This window comes from Sorex fumeus, unplaced genomic scaffold (assembly GCF_029834395.1).
Source record: "Sorex fumeus unplaced genomic scaffold, SorFum_2.1 ptg000046l, whole genome shotgun sequence".
NCBI classification, from domain to species: domain Eukaryota; kingdom Metazoa; phylum Chordata; class Mammalia; order Eulipotyphla; family Soricidae; genus Sorex; species Sorex fumeus.
The window spans coordinates 10,651,214-10,664,989 of record NW_026606103.1 but is presented as its reverse complement, the minus strand read 5'-3'; the positions used below and the strand labels follow the sequence as shown (position 1 = coordinate 10,664,989).

General features: G+C 38.3%; 1 protein-coding gene across 3 annotated transcripts in view; it reads left to right on the top strand.

Annotated features, from left to right (window-relative positions):
* The window catches only part of NTRK2 (neurotrophic receptor tyrosine kinase 2), a 399,384-nt gene that overhangs the window by 22,303 nt on the left and 363,305 nt on the right, over positions 1-13,776 (top strand). For all 3 annotated transcript variants that reach the window (XM_056122541.1, XM_056122542.1, XM_056122543.1), the window contains exons 2-3: positions 8,931-9,005; positions 9,111-9,182. In XM_056122541.1, coding sequence (XP_055978516.1) covers positions 8,931-9,005; positions 9,111-9,182 — 147 coding nt within the window. The remainder of the gene's footprint in view (positions 1-8,930; positions 9,006-9,110; positions 9,183-13,776) is intronic.

Sequence of the window (13,776 nt, the reverse complement as noted above, 5' to 3'; positions counted from 1 at the left end):
TGCTCTCTAGTCCTAAATCTGTCTGAGAGCTGTGTAATAAGTCAGACTAATTTAAATTTCCTGGTAATAATAGATATATTTTATGCGGTAAACTAAGTTTTTTTCTATAATGAATTGTTCTTTCCTAAATTGTGATTTCCTGGTACTGGAAACTACCTTATTGCTCCAGGCAGACAAGAAAAATACCCTATCCTTGGGAAAAAAACAGACTGTGAATTGTATTTTTCCTCATAATATTTTGTTGAAGTTTTCTTAGAATTTGTGTGCTGAAGGGGACTGAGAAAGTATTAGGTCCAAATCCAATAGCCCACAGATGCGGACACTGGTGCAATTTAGTGACTAAGTTAGGCCTGGATCACCTTCACCTTCTGCTCTGCTAAGTGAGATACTCAGTGTGCTAGGAATGTTTTGTAATTTCAATAACCTTATGAGCAACTGTTGTTCTCTGATTTTACAAACAAGGAAACTGAGGTGCTGGGGCTTGTCCCAGGTCACATAGCTAGTAGAAGATGAAGCTAGTGCAGTGTGTTTAGTTCTTATACTGTATTACTCGGGGCTGGAGCGATAGCGCAGCGATAGGGCATTTGCCTTGCACGCAGCCATCCAGGCCGAGCTGGGTTCGATTCCTCTGCCCCTCTTGGAGAGCTCAGCAAGCTACTGAGAGTATCTCGCCCGCACGGCAAAGCCTGGCAAGCTACTCGTGATGTATTCAATATGCCAAACACAGAAACAACAAATCTCAAAATGGGGACATTACTGGGTCCGCTTGAGCAAAACGATGAACAACGGGAGGACAGTGCTACTGTATTACTCACTATCTTAAAGGCACTTGGATTCTTAAATTTCCAGGGCATTTAGGCTATTCTAGAAAGTTGCTGTGCTTAGAGCGTGGCATTTATAGGAAAGTAAGAATATTTTAAAATGTCTCTCTTATAGCCCAAGACATCCTGTGAGGTATGTTTATTCCTATTTAATTGACTTGTTTCTATGATGTGATTCTTTGTGAAGATTTATTTTTCAGATATTCAGAAAGTGGGGTCAGAGTGCTAAAATTGAACTAAGCATTTGCCTTGCATCAGCTAACCTTAGTTCAATACCTTGCATTCCACCAAGAGTGATTCCTGAAAGCAGATCCAGGCATAACCCCTGAGTGTCACCAGTTGTGGCCCCAAACAAACAAACATCCAAAAATCATTTCGGAAGGTACGATTTAGTGAAAGTGGTGGACTCTTGTGGTGTGGAATAGTGGACATGAGCTCAGACTTCTGAGGCTCAGACACCTGAGCTCTGTCCACAGAGAGCAGCAGTGTGGTCTTGGAAGTGGCATGTCATGCTGTCATGCTGGGGACTTAGTTTCCTCATCTGGAATGTAGAAGCAGCTGTGCTGGTCTCCTAATAATGCTCTAAGAGAGAATGTAATCCTTGGGCACTCTGACTCTTGGCATATAACTTAGCTTTCCTAATAGATGACTTTGCTACTTCTAGGCCCATAGCCAAAAAAAAAAAAAAAAAAAGACAGTGCTAATACTAAATAGCACGAGCCCCCCGTAGGCTGTGGGTTTCCATTCTGAGCATGTTTACTGGGTACTCTGCATTCTTATTCTCATGGTTTGGGTGGTTGAGACTTTTCTAAGGGCAGAGCTCTGCATCACAGGATCCATTTCCTGCATGCTAGCAAAATGAAGCTGCCTCGCTCTGGATCCAGAGATTTTGATGCATCACCAAGAACCCAGGGAAGTTTTTGATTTTGTTTCATTTCATTTGCTTTTGGACCATACCCAAAAGGAGTGTTCTGACCTTACTTTGGCCTCTGGGCTCAGGGATCACTCTGGCAGTGTTCAGAGACTGTATGTGGTACTGGGTATCTACCCAGGATTAGTACTTACCCCTGTCGTACTGGGTATCTACTCAGGATTAGCACCTGGAAGACAAGTGCCTTACTCTGTACTGTCTCTCCTGTCCCCAAGGACAGTTTTGTTTTTTTAAGGATTCCAGTATTCTTTATCAAAGAAAGAGAGCTGTGACAGTTGACATGCTTCACTCCATGGCAGTAAGCCTTCAAACACTTCTTAGTCTTTTCCAGCATTTAGTTTTATTAACTTAAATATTTATTTTTTGAGTAATAAGGCTGGGAGGTGGTCAGAGCACATGGAAGTGATTCTGGTTTGACTACTTGCTATTAGCAATAGCCACTGCTGTTTCCATTTCTCTTTAATGTATCATCAAAGTATATTTACCGTAATAAAAATCTAAGCGAATGGACATCTCATTTTTGAGCTTTAATGCTATTCAGCCGATACACATGAAGAAAAGATGCACTAAAAACCTTTTTTGTTATTCAGGAAGATTACCTGGAAGGGTTATTTGATAGGTTGTTGAAGTCAATGTATGATCTTTTAAAATGAGATGAGTACCCTTTCTAAGAACACTAATTCAAAACTATTTCTGTGAAGTTTTAGCAAAATTACCTTTTCTTTCTTCTTTTCCAGAAAGCGACCAGTGGTCTTTCTGCTATGCTATAAGGAAAGGATTTTTTTATTTGATCCTAAGGAATATGTCTTAGTGAAGGTACCATATGTCCATTTGAGAAATGAGGCATGGTACAGGCTTTGTTAATGCTCAAATTCCTTGTCAACTTTCTAGACACTTCAAGGCCCACAGTGACCTAGTTTATACACTTAATATTTCACTTACATTGCAAATTACATCTTGCAGTTTTTTCCATGGGAATCTTGTGATTTAGGTACTTATTCTTCTGCTTGGAACCTTCTCTAAACTACTTATTAAATGGGGTGTCACTGAGGACTGTTACAAGAGAGCATTGCCTCCTTAAGATCAAGAACCATTAGATTTGAAGGTGTTTAGAGACTCTTGCCAGTTTCAACATTTCTGAGACTGAGGTTTCAGTGACAAATAAATATTCTTCTTCTGAGGGAAATTAGTTACTATTATTTAAAATAAAAATATTCTATATAACTATCTTGTATATTTGTGTTCTAAGTTCACTTGATGATAAGACAAAATTTTCAGAAATTGTTTCTATACCTTCCCCTGTTTATTGTTTTTGTACATGAGAAATGAGGTTATTTTCTATAATCACAGTCTTCTATAATCAATACTTCATGCTTGTATATATTATAGGTATGGTCTTTCACAGTGGGATAGCAAAAATTCAAGCAGAAGAACTATGATTTTGATGTACTCATGCTGAATTCAACCTCTATTTGAAAAGTTAACTGTGTAGGTGTACAGTTATATAAAATTATTTTTTTTGAGGGGCATATACTGGGCATACACCGACTACTCCCAGTGGTGCTTGGGCCACAGATTCTTGAACATGTATGAGCAAAGCATGTTTTCTAAAACTTTCAGCTAGGTATTGATCCTTCTTTGAAATACACACAACAAAGGGAAAGGAAGGGAAGGGAAGGAAGGGAAGGGAAGGGAAGGGAAGGGAAGGGAAGGGAAGGGAAGGGAAGGGAAGGGAAGGGAAGGGGAAGGGAAGGAGCCAGAGATTCCAATTAATGAAATAAAATTGTTCTGATTGGATAATGTATTTTTAAGTGTTTTCCACAAAGTCAATTTATTGAAAAAGTCCTAGAATACTTGTCTTAGAATATAGTAAAAGTGAAAAACAAAAGACAGAAGAAGCTCTCATAATGTATGATGTCCTAACAAGATTATATATATATATATATATATATATATATTATGTATCAGCCTGGCAAGCTACCCATGACGTATTCGATATGCCAAACACAATAACAAGTCTCAAAATGGAAACGTTATTGGGCCCGCCTGAGCAAATCAGTGAACAACGGGAGGACAGTGTTGCAGTGCTACAGTATAATATGCATGGATAATGCATTATATAATGTATATACAGGGCATGCACTGGAAAACAGTATGGTTGAAGGTAAACAGGTTCCATATTGCATGCTGATGGAGGGGTTAGGCCATCGAGTTTGGAACTTCCAGGAGAACAGTCAGCGAAATAAGAAGTATACAATAAATGATAATATCCACAGTCTCATTGTCACTATTGAGATTGCAAATTAAGTAAGAGAGAATGAAATCAAAGTCTGCAGGTTACCTGAGGTAGGGTAGTGATGCTGAGATTACTATAAAGAACCAAAGATATGCTGAGTCCATAACAATTCCTATTAGACATCAAGGACATGGGATCTACGGGGGACAGCTAGTATTTTTCTGGGCCCTAAACTGTTTAGAACAGTGGGTGGAGCCAGAGGAGTTAGATGTTGTCATGGAGAGAGAGCTCATGAGATGGGCCTTCACATTGCTCAGCAGGCAATGAGAATCTTCTTGGAGATATGTGACTCAGTGAAAGACCCTGCGTTGGACCACAATTTGATCAGCGCGATAGGAAACGTTTCTTTGAAGAAGAGTCTGTTCCATTGCCTATCAGGTCCTCTTTTAGTTATCTTCCCTGTACTGGCTTTCAGTCTCTTTTTCCTACTCTGGGCTGGTCACTACATTTGCTACTCCTGATTAGTATAGTGAGGAGGGAGCGCTCTTGGAGTCACTAAGGTTTAGGGGGAGCAAAGTTACCAGTAGGGGGCAGCCTGATATTCTATTTAGTCTACTGATTTCTGACCCAAACTGGAACAGGGAGTAGAGGCATTTAGACTTCTTTTGGGGTGACAAGTCACTGGAAAGTTGAACTCTGTCTTTGATCACTGAGTAACTGAGAAACCCTGGAGTACAGCTCCCTCGAGGTCATTTCTCCTGATAGAGATGTGTGATAGAGATGTGCACTTTAACCTTTTATCTTTTTGATACAAAGCTTTTCCTTTTTATTCTTTCAGTGTGAAGGCTCCACCCACTGTTCTAGACAGCTTAGGGCCCAGTATCACCTCCTCTGATCCTCCTTTCTCCTTCCCTCTGTTGCCTGCCTTATCTCCTCCTTCCTTTCTTCCTTCTCTTTTTTCTTTTTCTGTCTCTCTCTTTTTTCTTTAAAACTTAAAAACCTCAAAGATAGAATAATAGAACAATGTCTTTTCTAATATTCAGAACTGGCACTTTAACCTTTTATCTTTTTAATACAAAGCTTTTCATTTTTATTCATTAAGACCCCTTCTCCTTTCCCAAGGTGACCTTTTCCTTCACATACATACTGAACTATGAATATCATGTGGTATTGTTTTCTGTGCATTTCTGTTTGTTCGCAACACACTCAGCAATGCACAGGACTTACTCCTGGCTTTGTGCTGAGGGGAATCATACCCTATTCCAGGAAATGAACCTGGGTTAGTTGAGTGCAAGGTTATCCACTATACTCACTGGCCCTGTTTTCTGTATATTTTAAAACTTCATATGGATTGTTTTATATTGTGTGTACATAAAGGAATTTTTTTTTCTTTTTGGGTAACACCCTGCGATGCACAGGGGTTACTCCTGGCTCATGCACTCAGGAATTACTCCTGGCGGTGCTCAGGGGACCATATGGGATGCTGGGAATTGAACCTGGGTCAGCTGCGTACAAGGCAAATGCCCTACCTGCTGTGCTATCGTTCCAGTCCCTTTAAGAAATTTTTCTTTTTTTTCTTTTTGGTTTAACATGAAGATCTTTTTCTTCTCAAGATAAAGTTCTAGTTTAGTTGACATACATTTCACACACCAATTTCATTTCTGGCCATACCCAGTGGTTCTCAGGGATTAGTGGTTTTGTGCTCAGGAATCACTCCTGGTGGTGTTCAGGGGACCATATGTGGTACATGGGAATGAAATCTGTGTAGGCCATATGAAAGGCAATAGTCACTGTATTTTTCTTTCTGACCCTTATTTTTTTAATTTGATGAACTCTTGTGTTTTTTTTTCAGTTTTTGATTCTTATCACAATGCAATGGCCATTCTTTTTATGTCTCCTTATGTGCATGTGTGAAAATTACTTTTGGACAAATACCTATAGATAAAATCAATGAGCAGGTGAAGAGACTGAAGAACTCTTAATGATTCCACAGCAGTGACAGTCACCAGGCTAAGTCAGCTGGGGAGGTGGGTGGGTTTCTTGGGAGGTCCTGACCATCATCCCAAAGAAACCTGCCCCATATATTACCATGTTGATTACATGGTGTGTGTGTGTGTGTGTGTGTGTGTGTGTGTGTGTGTTCACTCCTGGAAGGCTCAAGGGACCGTATGAGGTGCCAGGGTTCAAACCACAATTGGTCATATGCAAGGCAAACACCCTATGTGCTGTACTATCACTCTGGCCCCTATGTGTGGTAATTTTTAAATATTACAAAGTCTTTGGGATAAAATATCTCTGTCTTGGAGGCTGTTTTATAGAAGACAAATTTCTGTCAACTCTGACACTATTTTCTGTTTGGTGTAATTTTTTTCTTCTCAGCATTTATACACCCATTTTAACATCCTATTTCCCTTTGCTGTTGCAAGGACTAGTGTCACATGTGCGTGGCGTGTTGTTCTCACAGTTTATTGTGGTGCTTGTTTGGTTTCATACCCTGCATTGCAGGACTTTGACATATGCTCCCTCACACTGACACTCATTTTCAGTTGTGGTGCTGTCACACATTTTATTGTAGTGCCCACTGAGGGTGCAAGGCTGTGGTGCTCACACACACACTGGCTGTGGGTTGCATATTGGCAGTTGTGATTACATGTCTTTAGTTGTGCATGCCACGGTTCACACATTTTACTTGCTTTCCCACAATTGGCTGTAGATTGTACATGGTGTTGTATCTCCGGGGACATCAGAAAGCAGAACCATTGGGTATTACTCAGCACATGTAATGGACTTGGGGAATCAAACTCATGCCTGATGATTAGAAGGCAGACACTTTCACCAGAGTAATCCCTTAGGTCCTTTGTAAACTTTGTTTTTTTTTTTTAATCAATGACAATCTTATATGTGTATAGCTTATAATAACAAAATAATGTATATGTTTTTATCTTTTTAGATTGGGTAGAAGATACCTCTACTTATTGATTCTTCTCTTTAGAATTGTTTATTATTTCTGTCATTTTGAGTCGTGTTAGTAATAGCAGAGCTACAAAATTGATTTTCTCTATCTTAATTGGAATATGTTTTACATCTTAAAATTTTTGAAAAAAGATAGGGAAAAACCCATTCTGGAACAACCTTTTGTTTTACATCCTTTGAAACTGCAAGTCTTGTCTACCTATTTAGCCATTAACCTCTTCTCCAACCCAATCAACCAGCCATGTAGACATCCAAACAGACAGCCAGGCAGATGTCAACCAGCTAGCCCTCAAACTAGTTAGCAAGTCATCAGTTTCATCTTTTGTATATTTGACTTGTGCCTGGCACTTTTTTTGATGTAGTTGTGCACATTGAGAAATATGAAATAGGATATATATATATATATATATATATATATAATTCTTTCTTTCTTTCTTTCTTTCTTTCTTTCTTTCTTTCTTTCTTTTTTCTTTCTTTCTTTTTACTTTTTGGGTCACACCTGGCGATGCACAGGGGTTACTCCTGATTCTGCACTCAGGAATTACTCCTGGCGGTGCTCAGGGGACCATATGGGATGCTTGAAATTGAACCCGGGCCGGCTGCATGCAAGGCAAACATGCCCTACCTACTGTGCTATTGCTCCAGTCCCGAAATAGGATATATTTTTGGTATTACTTTATTTTGGGGTAACACCTGGTGTTTTCAGGCCTTATACCTGGCTCTTTGTTTCATTTTGGGGTAACACTTGATGTGTTGAGGTCTTATTCATGGTTCTGTACTCCTGGTGATGTTGGGATACTACATACAGTATAGGGTTTGAATGAGGGTTAGTTGCATGCAAGGTATCTTAACCTCTATAATATCTTCTAGTTCAGGATTTATCTATATATACATAACTCATAGTGCACATAGGACTTTTTATGAATAAATATTATAGGTATTTCCATGGTGGCAGGTTTTGAACTTTGTCATTGTTTTACTAGGAATTTTCTTGGTTGCAAATTACTAAAATTTGGATCAATCTTCTGTTAATGACTTCTAACCTCAGTGATGTATGCATCTATATACTCAAGTGATACTTTGATTATTTCTGTTTTTTATCTCTTAATCTTTTTCCTTCTATGTCATAATTTATTCTTGGGAGTGTTTACTATGGTATAAACATTTCACATGGAAGTTCCAGGACTTCTTTGAAATAATATTGAGAGAGAGAGAGAGAGAGAGAGAGAGAGAGAGAGAGAGAGAGAGAGAGAGAGAGAGAGAGATGTGGTGGTCATCATCATGCTGAAGAGTTCAGACTTCTTTCCAGCCCAAGTTATCAGTTTACTCCCTAATTTGAGGGTTTGAGCAGTTGGTTAAGACAACAGTTCCTAAAGAGAGTGCATTAGGTTCACATGGGTTTGTAAAATGTACTTTCTGAAAAGAAATAACGATATTACATAGGTAGAAATGGCTGTTGCTGGACTAAGAAAAGAAATAACAAGGAGAAAAAGGGGTAAGAAGGGTAAAATAAGATAGTATGTCTTAAGGGAGATTAAAAAGAGGGAATGGCTGCTTTTGGAATGTGAAGAGAAATGTGATTTGCCCCAGATCACAGTGGTAAACCCATGACCATCACACAAGAAGTATCTTTTTGAGGATGAAGATGAATCTCTAAGCCATGTTCACCTCTATACAAAGGAGGTATCTTGAAATGAGGCGCATACTGAAATCATTAGTTGAAAAAGTGATCAAAAATTAAGAAAACATGAACCTAGTGAATTTACCATCAGCCTAAAACCTGATCATTCATGGTTTCTGTTCTATATTATTTAGTTTTGCTTCTCTTACTGTATTTAAAAGGAATGAAGAAAGGGGACTAGGATAAGTGGGGATGGATTGCCTTGACCACCCTGATGAGGTTGGATGGAAGATACCCATTCTTTTTATATTGCCTGTATTCTGATTTTCATTCTTCTTTCCCTTACAGTTACATTGCAAATCAGAAGAGATTAGAAATCATCAATGAAGGTGATCTTGAAGCTTACGTGGGATTGAAAAATCTGTGAGTTCTCAGAAGCGCATACCTAGTTTCCAAACATTTTTTAATACTGTCAGGGGAACCTCCATTGTTTAGTTCTGACATGCATGCATTTATATGCTTTTACAGGACAGTTGTGGATTCTGGATTAAAAGTTGTGGCTCATAAAGCATTCCTGAAAAATGGTGATTTACAGCACATGTAAGTAGTGATTGTCTTTATTTTACTTTTCATGACACAATTTATTTGAGTCTCTATTTTCATTCTTAATCTCTTTCCCCCTCATTTTCCTTTTTTTTCTTACTCTAAGCTACCCTTTTTAAAAAATTATACATGTGACTATAGCTTGTAACCATTAGCTTTGATTTTTGTTTGATGACTGAATAACTTCAGAGGGCTGGTTGGAACAATCTTTATTTCCTTTCATAAATTCTGGTCCATTTCCATCTTGGACAGAGTAGTAGTCCAACAGTAATGAATCTGATATGAGAACTGTCCTATTATAGTGTCTATGATTCTTTTTCTTGGAATAATCACATGTTTCCTGGAAAACGTCAAACTAGTTACAATCAGAAAACAAAACAAAACAAAACAAAAAACCTGACTTGTACTTGGCCTTTTTCAGGGAACAAAAAATTACAAATGCTCCTCTGATCCCCATAAAAGAACATATTGGAAAGCTTCATTTTCTCAAAGCTATCTGTCATGATTGATAAAAATGGAGAAAAAATGATCACGTGGTATGATAAAGTTTCAGACAATTACTAACAGGGGCAAACGCTTTTCCTGAAGTCAAATTGGGTGCCATCAAATGAGAATATGGAAAATGGGAGTTTTTTGGTTCTTTGCTGCTAAATCTTGTTTAGACTCTGACATTTAATCAATGAGACATGGGCTATCTGAGAGGTGTCTTTATTAAACAGAGCATCACATTTCCTGAGCTCAGATTTGTGTCCCCCATACCAGAGTTAAGTGGAAACTTCTGCAAAAATAATGTTGCTTGAATTCATTGGCCATTTTGGTTTTGAAAATCATATTGCAATGATTTTGTGTGTGTGTGTGTCACAGTCTAAGTTTATCTAGCATTAAAATGTTAGTTCACTTGCATTATCTCATGTGATTTTTCTGATGGTGGGTAGCAGAGATCTTCCTCATTCCTGTGTCATAGACACAGAACGAGATGTAGAAAGTCTAGGGGATTTTCAGGACCATGTTCAGGGTGGACCATGTCCAATTTATAACTCCTTGTTGACTCCAGGCCATGTTTGTTATTATGATAAAAGTAAAGGAAATAAAACGTGTGTTATTAGAGAGAGAGAAGAGGAGGAGGAGGAGGAGGAGGAGGAGGAGGAGTAGGAGGAGGAAGAAGAGGAGGAGGAGGAGGAGGAGGAGGAGGAGGAGCAGGAGCAGAGTGGGAGGGAGGAGGATGTACAGGGATTATATGCCTTGTATGTTCCTGACTCCAGTTCAATCCAGCACTTGCAGGAGTGATCTCTAACCACAGAGCTAGGAGTAAGCCCTGAGCACAGCTGGGTGTGATACCCCAAACAAACGAACAAACAAACCTAAATTTGTGCTGTCCACTTAGTTAGAAAATCATTTCTTCTTTTTTCTGTTTTTGTTGTTGGGCCCCACTCAGCACTGGTGTTATGTACTGAATTTACTCCTGGTTATGTGCTCAGGGATCATTCCTGGTGAGCTCTGGGGACCATGTGGGGTGCTGAGGATTGAACCTGAGTCAGCTATGTACAAGGCAAACACCCTACCTAATATACTTTCTCCACCCCACCCACCAAATGATTACTTCTTAAAGCATTTGTTTTTCTTTTCTTGTGGAAGAACAGTTTCTCAACTGATATCCAGGCTAAAAATATAAAGATATCATCCTCTTAAGTATAGACTACCTGAATACCTCCAGAGATGTGTTGATATGAAAAGTCTAAATTTCATGTATCCAGTTTCATGACTTCATATTTTATAAGTAACCTTAATAATAAGGGCTGGAGCGATAGCACAGCGGTAGGGCATTTGCCTTGCACCAGCCAACATAGCCGACCCGAGTTCGATTCCTCTGCCCCTCTCAGAGAGCCCGGCAAGTTACCGAGAGTATCTCGCCCGCATGGCAGATCCTGGCAAGCTCCCCGTGATGTATTCGATAGGCCGAACACAGTAACAACAAAGTCTCCAATGGAGATGTTAGTGGGCCCGCTCGAGCAAATCGATGAACAACGGGAGGACAGTGATATGAACCTTAATAATAAAATAAATTTACAAATAAAGTATGTAGAATTAAAATATTAAGAAAATTGGCAAACCACATTGAACTTTCTATGGAACCTTATTAACACATCTCCTTTAAATACTTTATTGCATCTGATTCTTACTTGATTTACCTGCACAAATCTGCTTACCAAGTAGGCCCTGATAGTATAACTAGAGATAAGTTGTGTGTAAGAAAGAATCAGAATGCTCTAATGCAAGTCAGGTGAATATAATTAATGACCTGTGTGGCTAAATTATGGTATTTTCATTGCAGTTGACTTTAGTCCTCAATTATTCAGCAGCCACATATCACTTCCCCTAATGCTGTGATTTATATAGTGGATGCTAATCTATCGGAGTTTTCTACTTTTCTATGCTGCCTATGGCGTCCCCACTTTCCTTGATGCATGAAAACCAAAGCTACTTGTCTAATTTTTCATGGTAATAGTAGAATAAATTGTAATGGTGCTTCATGTGCTATGCGTAATTTGATAAAGCCTACCTTCTGCCCTACATCCCAAAGAGGTGTCCTTTGGAAATAGAAAAGCAAAGAGAAGAATAGAGTGTAGGTAGTTGCTTTAAGTATAACCATATGGGGAGTCCAGTCTTTGATCTCACTGCAAAAGCTACTCATATTGGTAATAATGAATTATGCAATAACGAATTGCACAATATTCAATAATGAAGTCATAAAATTTTAGTAATCTTTATTTTGTCTAATGAAAGAAACCCCCATGTGCCAATATATGGTATTAAAATTAAGTTATTGGCTTTTAAAAATAGTATGGGGAAGGAAATTAAGTTAGGTAAATTAAGTTAGATCTACTTGTCTACTTCTTTGTTCCAACTTGTGCTCCGGACTGAGGCCACGACTGCTAGTTTATTCACCCTGGTTTCCTATATAGAAACTCCAGAATATCAACCCAGTAGGTTTGATGTAGCTGATAAAATAATCTGTATTAGAAATTGTTTCTCTCTAACCTGAACTATACTGATTCTCTTTCTGAGTTTGTTCAGCTAAATAAACTTGTGCAGTAAAACAGGTTATTTCACCTTAGGTTTTAAGGAAATGTAAATAGAATATTTTTGTGCTTCTTCCCCTGCCCAGACTACATTTAGTATCACATAGTAACTGTCCAGGGCTCTAATCAATGAATTTATTTCTTAGTGCCTTTGATTCCTGCCCAGCCCCAGAGAACCTGATCAGAGAAGATGCAGACACGTACGAGAATACTTTTGTGTAGGTCAAGGCTGTGTGGTCAAGGGTGTGTGGAAGTGGCAGTGGAGAATGAAGTGGGAAATGGACATTCTTGAGCTCTAATGCTTGGCCATTCACTCCTGGGACACGACCTCTCCTAAGAGGGTCAGAGATACCAGGGCACTTCAACCATTATTTCCTTGGACTGACACAAAAAACTAGGTAAGGGGCCAGAATTAGAGTCTCCTTAGATTGTCCATTCATTGTGGTTTCTGTCCAACACTTGTTTTCCTGAGCTGAAACATGCAAAAAACAAACAAAAAAAACTCGTAGTGATTTTTGGAGGAAATTGACTGTTTTCATAAAAATTAATGTTTGTGCTCCATTCATGTTACTTGTTAAATTGATGTCTAGAGGCCTAAACATTTGAATAAATTTTTAATATAGTCAACCAGTAAATAAATTTTTCGAGGGAGTGAGTTCCCAGAATTATGGTTATGAGTTTCTCACTTCAATATCTCATCTTTGGAAATTCTAACTCTGTCCATTGAATTAAATGACACTAATTTTTAAGTAGCTTCTAATTCTTTTTATAGTCTAGAAATTTATTGTTTTAGTATTTGTTTACCTGGTTTTTCTAAAAGGGGTGGTGGATAAATCTTGTTAAAGGACCAGTTGTATAGTGGATGATATAATTACACCTGTAATGGTGAATGATGCACGATTCACAGATTTTTTTTTCTCTCTGTTGATACTACTGTTGCAATGATTGGAAGTTTCACACGTACTTGATGGCCATCCTTTCATATTTGATTGTGGTACTCCCTGGAATCACACACTTTAGTTGTACTTATTGAGGAACTCTTTAGTTCTGGTACTTGATGGTTCTGTTCTGAAATAGTTCTGAAATATGTGGTTATTAAATAGTTTGTGGCACCAGGAACAAATAGAGCTACTAGGACTGCCTTCAGTGCATGTGGTGGGCCTGAATCTTAACACTTCACCGTTTCAAGGCAGACACTTTAGAACCTCAGTCATCTCCCAGCCATGATGATGCAAAATTGAAACTCATCTAAAATTTAAAAATACATATTTGGAGCACATTGTTATATATTAAATCATGATTATGATTTTTTCATAGATTAGTTGGTCCATATTTTGACATGTTGTGAAAATAATTGGGATAAAATCTGATATATTATTTCCTAATTTGTTCATTATGTTCTCATTGTTGCATTTTGTGGTTATTTTAGAAGTTATAAATAAAAAATGCATCGGAATTTTTACTTACATTCTTTATAAAAATGTGTGAAATTTAATCTTCAGAGTTTTGTG